The 17,336-nt window shown below is 42.8% G+C and overlaps 3 protein-coding genes and 1 long non-coding RNA gene across 4 annotated transcripts in view; all 4 read right to left on the bottom strand.

Moving 5' to 3' along the window:
* The window catches only part of LOC146682070 (NACHT, LRR and PYD domains-containing protein 12-like), a 233,528-nt gene that overhangs the window by 114,612 nt on the left and 101,580 nt on the right, over positions 1-17,336 (bottom strand). The gene's annotated exons all lie outside the window — the stretch shown is intronic.
* On the bottom strand, positions 10-2,342 carry LOC146682077 (uncharacterized; the record flags this gene model as incomplete). Its single annotated transcript, XM_085447416.1, has 6 exons — positions 10-1,142; positions 1,579-1,673; positions 1,764-1,824; positions 1,908-2,026; positions 2,126-2,197; positions 2,319-2,342. Coding segments are annotated over 6 exons (1,254 nt in total), but the record flags the coding sequence as incomplete, so codon positions are not given.
* LOC146682076 (uncharacterized) lies at positions 2,661-3,720 on the bottom strand. The gene is made up of 2 exons (XR_014918010.1): positions 3,497-3,720; positions 2,661-2,909 (listed from the first exon to the last, which is right to left on the bottom strand). It is a non-coding gene; the product is annotated as an uncharacterized LOC146682076 (long non-coding RNA).
* On the bottom strand, positions 3,850-10,692 carry LOC146682075 (dynein axonemal heavy chain 5-like). Its single transcript, XM_085448501.1, has 5 exons — positions 10,163-10,692; positions 10,021-10,095; positions 9,810-9,899; positions 6,905-6,967; positions 3,850-4,148 (listed from the first exon to the last, which is right to left on the bottom strand). Exons 1-5 carry the CDS (start codon positions 10,361-10,363, stop codon positions 4,068-4,070), a joined length of 510 nt encoding a protein of 169 aa, XP_085304627.1. The 5' UTR covers positions 10,364-10,692; the 3' UTR covers positions 3,850-4,067.

The following is a 17,336-nucleotide window of genomic DNA, read 5'->3' as shown; positions in this document are numbered from 1 at the left end:
TACGTGGAATGAAACTTGAATCGGCAGCTTTTATTGCTGGAAACTCAGGTGGACTCAAGAAACTACAAACTAAGAAACAAGAACTAGGAAAACAAATCAGGAACTATGAACAAGAATCAAGTAAAGAACACGGAGGAGAAAAAACACCCAGCCCACTGAAAACTAAAGAAACCCCCAAAAACATGAAGAACAATCATTAAGGAACATATTTACATATTTAGAGTTACTGCAACACCAACACTGGGTCACAGCTTCAGTGTCAGTCGGTGACTTTTGGTCTGCAACAGCAGCAGAACAGACTTCTCAGTCTTTTGAAGAAGCCCTTTTTCTTCTTCTTGATCTGACGGTCTTCGGACTTCATGCTGGCTTCAGGTTCTGGAAAAGGTTCCTCAAAGGGAACATCAGGAACCGGCCCAATTTCAGAACAAGATCCGTTGATCATATGATCTTCACCTTCAACACAGGATTTGGACTCGCCATAGGGTTCCTCACAGGGAGCGTCGGGCTCTGCAACACTTTCTGACAGAGCTCCTTCGATCGTAAGGTCTCGAGTACTCAGACTGGATGCCCTTTCAGAAAGAAGTTCCTCACAGGGAGCGTCGGGCTCTGCAACACTTTCTGACAGAGCTTCTTCGGCTGGTGGAACATTTGCCACTGAAAGGCCGTCAGAGGAGCGCTCACCATTTGTGCTCTTCACATCAGGACTTGAAGGGGGCTCAAAGATTTCACATATCCGGATCCTTGCTACATCAGCAATGGTCTTCAGCAACAGGGGTGCAAAGTTTGCAACTTGGATAGACAGAATTTCTTCAGGAAATTTCTGTCTAATCTCCGTCAGGATGCTGTCGACCAGATCGTCTCGGATAGAGCGGGTGAAGACGGCCTGTGTTTCCATCGCCGTGAGGCTCTTGGAGACACGATCTAAAGTGGCCTTGGTGACACTGGTGGAGAGGATACTTAGACTCTGGGAGGCCATGTTTAGGAGGGGACGAGGAGGAAGCTCCCAGAAGCCCTGGAGAACGCGGGGAACTACCTCGACCACTACCTCCTGCGCGGTGAGCAGTTTGCTGTTAGGCTGTTCCTGCTGCTTCTTTTTCAGGATTTCAACGTAATCCTTCACCGCGCTGAGGAATTTAGGTGCTCTGTAGAAAAACATGATAAGAGTTATCTGTTAAACATATTCAAAGCATCATTTAAATATTGAAACACTGTAGCTGGACTGTTAACCCTGTAACCACCTTTGTAGCATACATGAGTTTCTGAGACCTCGATCTCATCAACATGATCAATACTTGCTATAATTTCTAAATGTTGTGGACAAAACTCTTTTTTTAGTCTAAAGTTAACATTGTCGTTAACACAAAGTTGCCAAAAACACCCAGTGTATCAAATGTGATACAAAAAATAAATACACAATAAAAGTAAATCATACACAACATGACATAGCAAAGAACTCATGTGTGGCTTTTGTTTAAAGGGTTGATAAACATCTCAGTTCCAAAGAATCTGAATTTTCTGGCTGTTTTTTGATGGGTTGGGTCTTACAGGGTTAATAACTGTATGTTACATGTGACTCACTGAAATTTAGGAGGTACGGCCTCTGGGAACTGAAGAAGCAACCTGGCTTCAAATTCAACGTCCCTCATTTTATTGCTGACGTTCACCGCCCACACCTGAAACAGAAAACACATTTACAGTGCGCTTATGTGTAAAGGTTATGTGCACGTAATGAAAAAAAAGTCTTGTGGGTTTTCTCGTCTTACCAGCCTTAGAAGAGGTTTGGCTTCCTCTTCGTCAAAATCCTCTAACTCAAACTCCCACAGCCTTCAAAAGAAAGCAAAGCAGAGGTTTTCTCTCAGCACTTACACGTCATCACAAACAGACTTTCAGGTGTGACAGTAACTCACTGCTCTCTGAGCGTCTCCCTGCTCTTCTCCACCAAAAGATCTCTCAGATCTTCAGCAGTGAGGTTCGGTGGAATTAGATCTTCCTGCTGAAGTCTGAGAAACTCCGTCATTATCGCAACCTAAAAGTAAAGGAGACATTTAATCACCACCACTCTCAGGTCCTCAGAAATGACCTGATATTTTCTGTCAGCTTTGGTTTGCATGAATCTGGGTCTAACCTGAGCCTTGTAGCCCGGAAGATACCAGCAGATCTTTACAGCTGTTTCATAAATCGGTGTGTTGAACAACACCTGTCAAAGAAATAGCAATTTAGTCATTGTTACTTAAAATGATTCTCAGTTTGTCAACTTTTAAAACGACATCAAATTCTTCAAATTACTGAAATACAGTAAAAGCAAAAGCGTCACATACCCTGATAGGCTTATACACAGCAAATCCAGCATGTCCAAATTAACACTGTCGGATTTGATTTCAACACTATTAAAGTGTCTATATGGGTCCACACCAGAGAGTGTTAATTTAACTCTTTTTGGAGAGTTGGTACGTTAACTCTGATTTAGTGTTAAACACCAAATCTGTCTGGAGTTGATAATTTAACACTAGGTGTTAAGAGTTTATATATTAACTCTCAAAGAGTATTTTAGTTTAACTACGTAAGAGTTATCTTCTAATTCATTCTAAAAAGCGGGAATTTTACTGTTCTGAACTTCTAGAAATTTCTTTTGGAAATAAACATTTACTAAAAAGATGCAATGGTTTTTGAAAAACATTTATTCTGAACTGTGCACCCCAATTTCAAAACATTTTCTGAAAGATGTAACAGTATACATGTTCTCACTTTCATTAGAATTTTGTTTATCAAAAGGTCTGACATGGTAAATGCAAATAACAGCATTCTCATCACTTATTTCTTCAATACAATATGCATGTCCTTCATTCATCCCTTTGTGGAACTTCAACGCACTTCTGCTCTCCCCCATATTCCATCTTCACAAGCATATCCTGTGCGGAGATTGAATAAAAATTAGTTGACACTAATTAATGGCACAAATAATCCAGTAAACAATTGCAGCACAGTAAAAAAAAAAAAGGAATCCTCTTTGAGCCATTACTTGTGTAAAGTATTTTCCCAAAAGACAAGGACACAGGCAACAGGTAATACTGAACTAAATGTAAAACCTCAACCTTTTTCATTTTTACCTAAACCGTGTGCACAAAACTCTGGAGGGATCTAAATGCTAACGTAGAACCCAGTCAGGACGTCAGCTACTGCTGTTTGCTCGTTGTTGTTTTTTTTATGGGCGATCGTTTTCAGGCTTCAAGTAGCACCATTACACCAACATTTCACATTCTACACATTGTTTTAGGCGTATTTGACCAAACGTTTGACTGAAAATTCACATGCAAGCTTTTTTTCAAGGCTGTGGTATTTGCCCGCAAACAATACCTTTCAGCTAGCTAAAACAGAATATTATGCTATCAGCGAGCAACATGGCTAATGCCTTTCACACAGCTTTGTCTCAACTCCAAAGAGCCACAGAAGTAAAAGCTAATAATAATTTAAACAATCTTTGAAAAAAATGACTTACCAAGCATGGCAAACAACTCAAATATGTAGAGCAAAATGTTCTGAAACGGCTTCACTTCAGCTTCGATTGGAGCCTATGGTGCTGAGGGCGGAGTCTGTGAATTTACTCTGTTGGTGTCATAGCCCCTCTAGGAGTTCAGAGTTAAGAGGTCAAGAGTTAATGTTTCCATTTTAACACCTCCAGATTTGACAGAGAAACACTCATTTTTAACACTCGATTTTAACTACTATCATTTTACACCTCAGAGTTACATTAAAAGAATGTGACTCTGCTTAGAGTAAAATTAACTCTACTTTTGCAAGGAGACTATTAACACCAAAACATTTAACACTTTTGAATTTGCTGTGTAGATTCCTTGACTCTTTTCCATTTAAACGTGTTCAAATCAAAGTCAGGAAGAAAAACGTCAACTGCTCTCCAACGATGGCGTACGGGGGATCTGGACCTGAAAATGCTCTCAGCTCGGTGGTCTCGCACAGATGAGCTCTTTTGACAGTCTGATGTTTATTTATGAATGCAGAATTTCTTGAGCAGTCACCATGGAAACTTGATGCAGCTTCATGTTGTTAAATTAAAAGTAAACACTGTGTATTTTGCACTCCACTCCACTAAACTTATCATATAAGTAAATAAAGTGTGGGTTAGGTCCCTCCTGTGGAAAGAGCCACACAAACCGATGGATCAGAAAAGACAAAGTCAGCTACAGCATGCCTTTTCATATTATGTGCCTGCTTATCTCCATTTCTTTACAGTAGATGGGAACTTTTGCAGTAAAGCAATGGCTTACAAACAGTGGACTGTGGACTAATGCAGACATCTGAAGCCTGACAGCAGCTGGTATATACACAGCTTTGGACAAACTGGCCCTTTAAACAGCCCAGAGGAAGAAGAGACCTCTGCGTTATCAGTGCAGCCTAAAGCACAATAATAATAATACTATTAATATGATTTTTAGAGCAATAATGCCCCAAATAATGAAGTCATTAATTACACATCCGTCATGCTTCACAGGAGGTCAGGAGTGACCGATGAACGTGATGCTACATTAGAGTCTGTCCTATGAGTTCAGCAGGAGGAGGTGAACCCACAGCTGGGACCAGTTCTCTAGTGGGTCCAGTATCATACTTGTGTTCATCCTGGTCTGAACCTGGTCAGAAGAACTGACTTCACTTTTGAAAATTCAATACTTATAAAAGGTAACCCCAAACAGTCTACAACGGCTGTTTTCTGTCCACCGAAGCAAATTTGATTGACGAGGTTTTTGTACCTTCACTTCTCCAAAAAGCAAATAAAGAGATTAAACAAAGATTTACTGAACGACCGTCAGAATTCCCAGAGCTAACGTAGATCGCTTTATGCTCTTGAGTCAGGAGGGATAAGAAAAGTGACTGCAAACATTGTGGAACGATTCATAGCGTTTGATTGCTTGTGTGAATGTATTAAACAGGAAACCAGGAGCTGCAGAAACCCAGTAATGCTGAAGACGCATGCGTGTGCGTTTATTACAGGTTTTTCTGAATGCTTAAACCCTAACTGTGATTCTTACAGCACAATTCCTAAAACTATTGATACTTATAGCAAAACCACTCACTGAGTGTGCAAAACTAAAAGCACAAACACTGCTTTGCACTCAGTTTGCCATTTTGTAACACACACTTTGCAAACCTGTAGCTACAATCCACTGCACAGCACTCTTTTTGCAGAACTGTAAACACAACTCACTGCTTTGCACTCAATTTCCAAATGATCAACGCACTCCTAGCAAAACTATACACATTTATGGCCATTATTTACACTATTTTGTCAACTGTCTGGCACACTGCCACATGTGAAAGCTTTTTTAGATAATTAGTTCACTTTGCAATCAGCCTAAGCACTATGATACAGGTAAGCTCTGTGTGTGGAGTACAATGGAGGGAGCAGGAAGAGTGAGAGGAGGCCGAGGAAGAGGACGTGGAGGTGAAGAAGTAGGATGAAGAGGACGACAAGGAGGAGCAAGAGGAGGACGAGGAGGGGGGAGAGGACGGGTAAGAAGAGTAAGAAATAGAATTGCTGATGACATCAGAGCTACAATAGTGGACCATGTCATCAACCGTGGAGTGACCCTGAGGGAAGCTGGCCAACGGTTTTTTTGGTTTTTCTCAAACTTAAGTAACTGAAACCTTTCATTGAACTACAGCAGAAACAGATTGGAAATGCCAAGTTATTCTAACACTAGTGGACTTGTTAAACAAAACATTTGTTTCACTTCTTTCTCAACATGCAGCACCATTAAGAACAGTGGACCAGCATAGTTGGTCTGCATGAGCACACTTACTGCAACAGTTGTACATGCTGAAACTGGTTGCTGGCAGCTGATGTGAAGAAATGTCTGGACACATCAAAAGTTTTCTTTTTCTTTTTTTTCCTCCCTTGGATAACATACACATGGCAAATAAAAACATGTAACTAGGGTGACGTGAAGTGTGTATCATCAGATTTAACTCAAATATAATGAGGCTGTCCATCTGTGAAGTAATTGTTCCTTCAAAAACCACTGTGACAACAGATTTTATTTCATTCATTTGATGGTTTTCTATTCTGTATACTGGAACTTTTTAATAGCCCCCCTGTCCACACATCCTTGACATGAGACTTTCTGCAGAGTTGCACATGATGAATGCACACAAAACTTAAAGTGTTGCTGTCATATTTTTTTGGATGTGGTTTGTTGTCATAATCAAGAACGTGTCTTATTTTTTTATTTGTTTTGTTGCTGATCGGCCATTGGACTGCTGAGCCTGCAGTGAACAGCCAGTCACTGACTCTTGATGCTAGAGCAAGGACAACTGAGCTCTCTCTCTCTCTCTCTCTCTCTCTCTCTCTCTCTCTCTCTCTCTTTTAAATAAATAATACGTTCGAGCTGTTTATGTTTTTGACTTGTTATGGACTCTGACTGGCAATGGGAGGGCTGGCGGACTCATATTATGGAGGTGGAGGGTAGACACATTTTGTGTGCAAGAGACCACATACTACAGTGGTGATTGACACAGACTTCAATGGACATTTAGGTGAAGGGAACAGAGGTTATGAGGTGTTGGGTAGGTGTGGTGTTTAGGAGAGAAATCTAGAAAGACAGATGTGGGGCAGATTTTCCAAGTGGAAATGGCCGTGGTGCACACATACTTCAAGAACAGGGAGGAACTTGTAGAAATATATGAAAGTGGAGGAAGCTGCACACAGGGCAACTAAATATTATGCAGAAGGTGAAATCAAAAAGACAGGAGACAAGGAGGTGTCAGGGAGAATGCAGCTATGCAGCATCAAATGGTAGTTTGAAGGATGAGTTTGGACATCGAGAAGAGGAAGTGAGTGAAGGCAGAGACATGCAGGAGTATAAACAGGCTCTGGGTAGTAGGGAAGACTTACCAGATGGCTGGGATAGTACAGCTTTATTGAGATAAACTGCCAAGAAGGGGTTTGACGTCTTCTCTGCACAGAAGAAAGGGAAAAAAGAAAAGTGATTTTGAAAGTATTTGAAGGAAGAGATTTACAAAGAAAAAGAAGTGTAGTTAGTGAAATGAAGAAAATAGACCAAGAAACTGGGAGGCTAGGCATGTAGCAGAAAGAGGTGACAAAGGAAAAGGGTCAGTGCCACGTATGTGAAGCTGGACCCCAAGGAAATGAGGGAATGAGACTTGCTAGGCAGAGAGTGAGTTTGAATGGATGTTCAAACCCAAAAAAAAAGATATATTCACATAATATAGATTGAAAGAAGCTGCAGGTGGCACAGCAGCTTTAATGTCTTCCAGACAGGAAGTTTTGGAAAGAAATATCATCATTTCCCAGATTTTACTATCTTAGTGTTCTGTAACAAAATCACTGTTGTGCGCATGGTGTTAGAGATGATGATGATTACAAACAAACTTAATGTGCTAGTCGTGCTTTTCTTGAGGGATTTGTCCTTCGACCAGTTTTCATGTCATTGGAATCATTTGTATTCACTGATTCTGGCACTTATTTCATCAAACCAAACTCCAAGTAAATACTTTCGGCTTTTTGGTTTTGTCAAACGAACTAATGTAAAGAATGCCTGGCTGTGCACTACACCACGCAGTGGGAATTTGTCTTCTCCAGTTAAATTCAGGATTAACTTGCTTTATAACACAGACCTCAAAAGTAACCGTTATAACCCCAAACACAAGAAAATGTGATCTACAGCACAGTGAGAACTGGCAACGCTTATCTGGAGGGGTCAGAGTGAATGAACTGGACACCTGTAGAAGCAGGATTTGATTTCCACTGATTTCCTTTCCGATCCGATACCAAGTAAAATTCAGGGTGGTATCGACGATACTGATCTGATACGATACTCTGTACAAAAACTTATTTTTTTACTCTATCTTTTATTTTATCTCAAATTATAGCGTCGTAATGATCACAGGACATCAGATTACTTGTTCTTATCACTTAATGATGCAGAATTATCATATAGAAATGAAAAACCTGAAGTTGTGGCTATTTGTTGCCTGCCTGCAGCATTAAAGGACTCCGTGAGAGACGTCTGTCTCGCCCTGGCAGCACCTCTCCCTCTCCTCCTCTTCAGTTCGCCTCAACATACGCTCGTCATATTCTGTGATATGATTCACTCTGAGGTGTTTGACCAGGTCAGCGGTGTTACCACAACACCTCACATTCTTGCCACATGTATGGCAAACCACGTCTCAGCTGTTCGTGGAGGTAAAATACGTCTGCACATGACTCTGTTTACGCTCAGCCATTGTTGTGAGTGTGCACGCCAAGGGGCCGGACACAATGACGGGTATCGGAGGAATCGATATTTCAGTATCGATCCGCACATCACTAGTTGAGATACGTTTTAAACTGGTCCAAAAAACAAATGCATATTTTCCCGAACCACTGTTCCTTGACTAAGGTGGATAACGTGATGAGGTCAAGGAAGGGTGTGACGGAGATTTGATTGAAAAACTTTGTCGTCCGTTAAAGTTTCACGTTGGCTTTTTCATCTTGAAAGCCCTCTCTGCTCGTGTCCAACCCGTGTGAACAATCACAGATGTGAGAAATGTAAACAAACCGTCCGCAGAACGCTGATCAGGTTATTTTAAGCGCAAGAAAACAAAAACGTTGCGCTCACCGTCGGCGTCACGGACGAGGCCTGGGGGTCCGGGCCCGTCCACAAAGGTCATTGTAACACAAATCATACGATTGCTAATGAAAATGCTATAAAGCTACATCGCAGATAAGTCTCTGGAGTAACAATCAAGGCCATGTTAGTTATTTGATGAATAGTATCTGTGCCACTCATGGCGCATGACTGAGGAGGACGTTGACCTCTGCAAGTCAGGAAAGTCTGCTACTCATTGTATAAATATGAGATTTTTTTCAAAAACCAGCCAGCCATCATCTCGGGAGGCTGACTCCAAAGTACCATCTCACTTCAAACTTGCAAAACAAGTCGAGTCGATGCGAGCGCACTGCTTGTTTCTAGTTAGTCTTTAAGGATGACAGCATTAGTCTGCTCCTTTGTATGAAATAAAGTGAGTCGAGTCCATGTGGTCTGGCACCCACCCACATTTCTCTGCTAGTGATCCATGAGGACTCCACCTTGTTGCCAGTTCTCTTGTGTGGAAGCTTCAGAAAATGACAGCTTCACTCTGACGTGTGTGAGCTGTGTGAGGTCTGTGGTTAGAAGTTTACAGTGTTTGCTCTTTGTGTCGTCTGTAATATGCTCTATGGCTTTAAAAAAATGGCCACATGTTTCTGTAGCTGAATTTGTCCATCTCTGACCTTCTGAGACTGTATTTTCAAATAGGGACGTTCTGACTTTTCTTCACCTTGTACTTCATTCTGCAAATGTTTTATACTCTATTAGAGTTATTACATTATTCTGTTATGCTATAAAATCAACCCCCATATAAGATCGTACTTAAGAAATACATTTAAAAACCTTCCTGTGCAAATAACCCAAGTTATCTAGAAGAAATAAAAACTGCACCGCAAACCAAACTCAGGTGTTCGACCTGTTGAGCTCGGGAAACTAACTGGTGTTTCATTTTAGTGAGTGCTTTGTTAGATTCCTTCATTTGAACCAAATGAAGTTGATTAAAGTTGATGCATTGATGTGTTTGAAGTGTTTTGTTAGTTGCGATGGATCTCCTGCTGTCTTTTTTCCTCATTATTAAAAGAGGATTTCTTTGAATTTCAAACATCCATTTCCTGTTTATCTGGTCCCGGGTCACAGGTGCAGCAGTCTAAGCAGAGAATCCCAGACCTCCCTAAACAACCACTTCCTCCAGCATATCCAGGACAAAACCTCAGAGTTCCCCGTAGTGAGGAAGAGTTTCCTCTGAGCCACAGCTGAGTTTGATGCGTCCACAAAGGAAGACTGACGGGAGGACAGACTCTGGGAGAAAGGCAGATATTAAAAGATATGAATACAAAGTACGCTGCAACAAACAGGACAGCAGATTATGAAGAGCGGTTAGACCTTCATGTGTCAGTCATTGAAATGTGATCAAAGTTACCTGTTTGACATCCTGATAGAAGAAAATCAGCTTCTTGGATCCGTTTGCAGCAAAGAATTCATGGATCAGACTGAACTGGAAGAATCAGACATTAATGACTCAAAGGTTCAACTCTGAGGAAGGATCACGTCTCTGAACTTACTCTGTCATCAGAGACGATGGCGTCTTCCACCGCCGCCTCCTCCAGGCTGCCGGCGTCGGCCAGCCTGCTCATCAGGTATTTATGTCGGGCATCCAGAGCTGCCCGCCGTTCCTCCTTCACGGCTCTCGCCTGTTTGGCTACTTCTCTCCTCGCCTCATTGGACAGCAGCATCGTCCTTTTACCAGACACCTGGAGAAACATCAGCTCAGTCTACAGACGCAGAGACCAGTGAGAGCTTGGCCCAAACATCTGCAGGTTTCTGAGGACCACGTTTGACCCTGACTGGAGGCATCGATTCTGAGTGTGACTGCCTAAACTGAGCTACTGTCCCCCCTCCACTGAGACGTTCTCCTGTGATGTGTCATGGGGGGAAGTGTTCCTCACGGTTGGACTCGTGACAAGTTCAGTCAGTTTATTCAAACTTTAAAAAGACGCATTTTCAGTCTCTGGATTTCAGCAGAAACAAATGTGAACACAGCACTTTTTGATTGAGTATAAAAGGATGAAAGAGTCAGTGATCAGTAACATTGTTGCTGACTGATGCTGTTGTAGAGCTGTCTTTGGATCCTCACCTTCCTGGAAGCCTTCCCTGGATTGCTCATATATCATTAACTTGTTTGTGTTCAGTAGAATCAGGTGTTGTGGATGCAGGTCGTAGCTGTGTGAGGCCTGTACAGTCAGCGCTGTGTGAGCGCTGTGTAACGTTAGCTTAGACTTCTTTCTGTTGTTATCATCCTTCAGGTTAATGTTGTTTTCATTATGCATCACAGGAAGTGTGGGTGGCTGTTAGCCTCACAGCTCATGGAGAGTTGCTGCTGCTCTGCCTCCTTTTTGATGTTTCTGCTCTTTGTGGCTTTGTGTTACTTTGTGTCGTGTCTGAAACAAAGTGAGTCCATGTTACTAACTGTAGTCGGCTCTCTGTCTCGTGCACAGCTGACTGTTGTCTGAATGAAAGTGTTTTTGTACTTTGTGTAATCTGTTGGGTCTTTGAGCCCTTTTTAAACAGCATATGAGCCATATGTATGTGTGTATATGAAAGGTTGTTTGTAATACATCAAATTGTTGCTTATTCTAGAGCTGCTGCTGTGCCTGATTGGTCTACTCGCTCGAAACTGAAGGTTGACTTGATTCTTTTGGTTTTTTACATTTTGTCAATAAACCAACTTCTTTATGATTTGAACGGCGTCTCTGACGTGTCACAGGCCTGTCAGCTTTCTTGGTGATTGGTGTAGATTTGAGCTTCATGCTCTGGCTGTTGTTGGGTTTTCCTCTTTCATATTAAAGCTTTTGTCCTACATTTGGCTCTAAAGTCTAATTCTAATCCCAGCACTGTGTCTGGGTGTGTGATGCTTGTTTTCCTGCTCTTTCTCATGAAACAGTCACAACATTCTCAGTCCAACTTTCACTCTTTGCTGCGTTTGCTGCAGCTGCAGTGAACATGGTGCCGTTTGCCTTTAAGAAAGTTGTGCACAAAGGCTTTTTCTCTAGCAGACAGCTGTGTGGCTAAAAGTCAGATCATTTTTTACCACCTCAGTCACACTGGACTGAAACAAGAGTGAAACTAGGAAGAATCAGAGTTTGTCCAGTGACTGCACTGATTTTCTTCATATTCACAAACTGATTCTAAGTAGTTGCATCAGCTAATCACCCGGACACTGAGCGTCCAACACGCTCCCTGAAGGGAAACGATTACATCCTCCAAACAATCACAATCTGTCTCTGAACGACTGGAATTATTCTCTGATTTGTCAATAACTGGAGTTTATCAATGCAGACACGTTGCCAACATGATGAAGTCAGTCTGAGTCGCATCTCTTTGGCTAACTTAACTCAAGTGGTTGCCGACTATTCTGGTTCTATTCCCATATAACAGCAGGGTTGCTGAGCACCTCTGTCACTCTGCACTTATGTTCCCAGTTCTCTTTTGTGGAGGAATTTTCCAGGAATTCCTGGGACCAGCTTTCCATGAGAGACCCGATCAGGAGCGACTGTCCTGGACACTCCCAGCATCACAGGGACTCACAAACCCGTCTACCACAGTGAGAAGACTGATGGTCACAGGCCCACATGTAGCTTTAGATCACACGTGTGCACTTCCTGTGGTCACTGCTGTAACTCTAGACTCACCGAGGGGCCAGTGGTTGGTGAAGCAGCAGCAGCTGAAGTCATGTGACTAATGGCTCTCAGCTTCTGTCCTCCTATTCGCTGGTGTCCTTCACCTGTCACACCTGGTCAAGAAAGAGTGAGAATGTTCAGAGCTTTAATGGAAAAGAATATTATTACATATAAAAGGCCTCTAACAAGTATTGTAGTGTTAATCAGGATGAAGTCCATCATGAACACTTCAGAGTGCTTCAGACAGTCGGTGTTTCATCCACAGAGCCTCCAGTCTGCATATCAAAGGATCCTGAGGAATGACAGTGAACCCCGAGTTCCCCTCATTACATTCATGTGTGTGACTGTGAGGAAAAGGTGATTGTATGAACGTGTGTGAGCGAGTGAATGAGGCTTGTATCAGAGTGGAGATAATGTCAGCGGCACAAGCTGGACGCTGCAGGTGTCACATGTGAATCTGTGCATCAGTGTCTGCACCTTTGTGGAGGTGAAGCTCAGCAGGTTTGGATTTGTTCAAAGCTCTGTCTGCTCCATCTTTCTTTCCCTCAGGCCTCTCCAGATCAGGAAGGAGGTCCTGTTCTCCTTCTCCCTCCTGGATTTCTGGATCCAGGGAAGGATCAAAGTCTCTCAGCCCAGCATCAGAGCTTCTGGCTGGGGGAGGACTGGAAGTTTCAGCTGGAGGCTGAGAGCCTGGATCTGCCATCTGAGTCACAATTCAAATATTCTCAGTAATCTCAAAAAGCAACAGAAAGGTGCCATTGTCATGAGCAGTGGGTTATCCAGCAGTTTGATTCATGTCAGCAGCATTTAGTTTGTAACTGCTGACTCACCTCTGGCTGTGTCCTGCTCTCAGGGTCACAGTGGACACTGTACCTTTGACCGAAGCTGCAAAGACAGTCAGCAGGGGTCTGGATGCATTCAGCACCACGTCCTTGTTGGGCAGACACCTTCAGTGACAGGACAGACAGTCCAAAGTAAGGAGACGTGGGACACAGTGAAGACACAGAAACAGAAACCAGAACTATAATCACAAAACAAACTCAGAAACATAAAGAGTGAATCAGCTGATTCAGTGTTTGTGACAAAAACATGGATCCTGGTTAATAACTTTTATTTGTTTGTTTCTGTATTATTTTGTGTATCGTTCTTATGAGCTGTTGTTTTGTCAGTGAAATATTATTTCATTGTTTTAAGCTTTTTGTTGACTTTGAAGTGCTTAAGTTGATATTTTTGAACATTTAATTTGTTCGATTATTGTCGAGTCGATAAAACTGTCAAACGCACAGCTGCTTCCAGCACGGCCGGAGGAGAGGTGGCCGAGCAGACGCACAACACACACAGCTCACAGGTTTGCATTTCTAGATATTGCAGATGTTGCAGAAATTGAGAGTAAAGAACTCAGAGATCCAGCGCTGTCTCCTGCCCCTTATTTATACACCACAACACAACGACAGGCGTAACTCACACAAACGGGTAACATGAGGCTCAGATGCTTTGGACGTGTTCACATATACTGGACACAGAATGATGAAGATGGAGCTGCAGGAAGGAGGAAAAGAGGAAAAACACAGAAAAGATTCACAGATGTGGTGAAAAAGGACACGACAGCTTCTGTTTGTTAGTTTGGTTTTTCTTTATTTGGTAAAGATTCAGAAATAAAGAGAAGATCACATGTTTGAATATTATATTAACGTTCTGTAATTACAACAAGTTGTAAAATCTTTCCAGAGTGAGACAGAGACTGTGCAGAGACTGTAGAAGGACAGAGCAGCAGCAGAGCAGTCCAGATACACTGATGATCCTCTGTCAGATCCAGAGGGACACACAGGGCTGATGCTGGACTCTACATTGTGTCTGACAGTGGAGCTGTTCTCAGAGCAGTTCACTCTGCAGCACTGACAGTCATCTGCACTTCATTCCTCTGTCAGTCACTGCTGGATGAAGCTCTCCTCTCCACCTCCCAGTAACATGGCCCAGTCAGAGCGTCTCTACACACAAGCTGCTGCTGCTTCAACCTCTCTGGATCATCAGGACACAGCTGCTCCTCTCTCAGCACACACACCGTCCTGTTTACCATCATCAGCTCCACCTGCAGAGAGAAGGAGGAAGAGCAGAGGAGATAAACGAGTGTTTCCAGAGACTCTTCATCAGCTGTCAGTCAGTGATGCAGCACATCCAGTATAAAGAGCAGCAGGGACGTCAGTGCTGGGACTGTACTAGGACTCATTGTTGCTTCACTTTTTCTAATCTTTGGATTTTTATTGAAGTTGCTGAAAATGTTTTTCCCTCCTAGTTTGAGTTTGGACTTTCATTCATTAGAAGAACCTTGGTGTGTCCACTCTGAGCTCTGTAGGAACCCCAACAACAAGCCCAACAATCCAGATGGACGGTTCCAGCTGTTAACTGGAGGAATTCCATCCAAACATCTGCTCTCACTAAATTCTTCCTCACCTACAGACTGTGTTCTTCACTGCTTTAAACTTGGAAATCAATGCAGTCATTGGTCTGCGTGCTGCTTTGTTCAGAGAGCTGATTGGCTGTTGACAGTGTTTGATCAGAGCGTGTCAGCCGTTACTATGGTGACCATAAAGGTGAGAAACAGGAAGTGTTTGTGTCCAATCCTGAAGCCTGTCACCGTTCTCCTCTCACAGCTTCACTGAGAAGCTGCAGCTTTACAGGAAACACTGGATCTTTGTTTCATACTGACTGTGTTTAGTACAATACTGCTGACAGCACCACCCACTCACTCCATCACTCTACTTACACCAGAGTCTCCAGTCTGTAGTCTGGACTCTGCTGAAGATCAGACAGCTGCTTCACATCTGGATCCTTCACGTTGTTAAGTTGTAGGTTCAGCTCTCTCAGATGGGAGGGGTTGGACTTCAGTGCTGCTGCCAGATAATCACAGCTGATCTCTGACAAACCACAGTATTTCAATCTGTATAAAGAATGAAAGATGTAAGTTTATTAGACAAAGTGCTTGAAATCATTCAGTGTTTCATCATCTGTTCAGAGCTGAAGAAGGTTCAGAATGTAGAAGTTTAGAAAATGGAAACTCCAAACAGCTGAAGCCAACAGGAAGCAGCTTCAAACAGGAAACTGTGCAGAGTTTCAGACTATATGTCCTGATGCAGCCAGTTGGATTTTGGAGATTTGAATCTCTGTTCTGTGACTAAGTCCTTGAATCATTTCTTCCAGTTGGTCCAAATAGACAGACTAAGTATTGGACATGTGTTGTGGCTCCATCAGGGGAGCTTCTAAATGTGATGTGATGGCCCCTCTGGGTCTGTCAGGTCACAGCACTGAAGAGAGCTCAAACTGGGCACACAGTTGTTCCAGTCTGGACCAAAGACTCTATACTGGGACTGAGGGACTGCTTTGACTGCACCCACTGGGACTTTTTAAAGGCTCATGTTCTCACTTAGATCATCGATTTCTACTGACATTTCTTTCTGGGAAAAATGGGGATTACTTTGCAAACAGGAAGTATTTTCCCCAATAAGCAGCCCTGGATTAGTAAATCACTCCAACATGTTCTCAGGCAGAAGAAGCTGTCTTGTTATGAGGGAGAGAAGAAAAAGATTGAGGCACAGAAACCTGTTGAAAGAGAGATAAAGCAGCTAAAATCAGGTGTAAAAGTAAAGCAGAGGATGAGCTGAATAAAGGACACTCAAGGCTGGCTTGGAAAGGAATGAAGTCCATGGTGGGGATGCAGAACAAGGAGCAAAGATGAATGTGATGCTGAATCAGCAGAAGACTTGGACTCATTTGATTCCAGCTTTGATATCATTGATTTCAATGAAGAGCTTTGTGATTGTAGCAAAGGGCTGGTAGCTCTGAGAGTCCCACTGATGAGGTGTTTGTGTGGAAATCTCTTAGTGGGACCAAAGAGAGAAAAAGCCCTGGTCCTGATGCTGTGGGAGGGAAATGATTGAAGTGTGCTGTGAGGAACTGACTGGGACATTTTCACACATTTTCCAGTCCTCCTTGGAACAACAGGAAGTTCCCAGCATATGGAAACAAAGGTTAAGTGTCCTATGGCACTCAGTGATGATGGTGCTGTGGCACCACCACCTCCACCTCTTTGTAAAGGAACTAGCTGTAATCTGAAGCTTCAAATGGAACTAAGACTTCCTCCACTAGGTGGCAGTGTCTGATGAGAAAGTGTTAGTGGAGCTGGCCTGGAGTCAGAAACAGGAAGATGCAGGATTTGGGCTGAAATGGGCAAAAGTGGTTAGCACTAGTGCCTTAGAGCAAGAAGGTTGTAGGTTGAAGCTTGTTGGTCAGCTGGGCCTTTCTGTGGAGGTTGGATGTTCTCCCACAGTCCAATGAAATGCTGCTTAGGTTCATTGGTGCTTCTACATTGGCTGTAGGTGTGGATGTGAGGGAGTGCTTCTCTGTCGCTCTCTGTTGGCCCTGTGATGGACTGCTCACCTGTGCAGGTGGACCACGCCTCTTGCCCTATGACAGCTAGGGCACAGGCTGCAGCCCTGTGAGCCTAAGCTGAATAAACAGTTAGCAAAAATGATCCATAGATGGCCTGAAATCCCCCAGTTAGCAGTTTGGTAGATAGCTATGACATGCTAATCCCATCCAGCAGCTGTATTCTACCTGTAAGCTGATCCCTGCTGAGCCAAAGCATTTTTTCATATACAAATTACAACCTTTAATAGAAACCTATTGGTCAGCATCTTATTAGCCTGCTGTTAGCTTCATTCCACAGAAAACTGAGAGAAACTAACAGAGTTGATAAAGAATAAAGAGAAATGTGCTGATTTAAAGCCTTTGAAGTGCTTCAGATGATCTCTGTCCACTTCTGTCCACTCATTCATTCATGTAAGCTTTCTAATGCAGCTTTGATCTTCACAGTCTGCTTGATGAAACTCATTCTAACCCTGAATGTCAGAGTGTTCCTCCTTCTCTTTCCCATCATTCATGCTGGCAGTGGAGGAGATTTGGATGTTGGACTGTGTTTTGGATGATGTGTGTATGTTTGTGTTGGACTGCTGTCTGTAAAGCAAACGCACATTTTGCTTTGGATTTCAGTGTCAGACAGACT

This window comes from Copadichromis virginalis, linkage group LG23 (genome assembly GCF_057382275.1).
Source record: "Copadichromis virginalis isolate Kocher_CV1m ecotype Utaka linkage group LG23, C_Virginalis_male_GT1.1, whole genome shotgun sequence".
NCBI lineage: Eukaryota > Metazoa > Chordata > Actinopteri > Cichliformes > Cichlidae > Copadichromis > Copadichromis virginalis.
The sequence above is the reverse complement of the archived record's forward strand: the minus strand, read 5'-3'. Positions and strand labels throughout refer to the sequence as shown.

Bases quoted from the DNA above. Each gene is read 5' to 3' on its own strand.
- LOC146682075 (XM_085448501.1), bottom strand. From the start codon at position 10,363: ATGTTTCTCCAGGTGTCTGGTAAAAGGACGATGCTGCTGTCCAATGAG. The intron at 9,900-10,020 runs GTAACTTTGATC...CCTTTCTCCCAG, and splicing joins TCTATCAGGATGTCAAACAG to AGTCTGTCCTCCCGTCAGTC. The intron at 6,968-9,809 runs GTTTTGTCCTGG...TCTTCTGTGCAG, and splicing joins TCACTACGGGGAACTCTGAG to AGAAGACGTCAAACCCCTTC.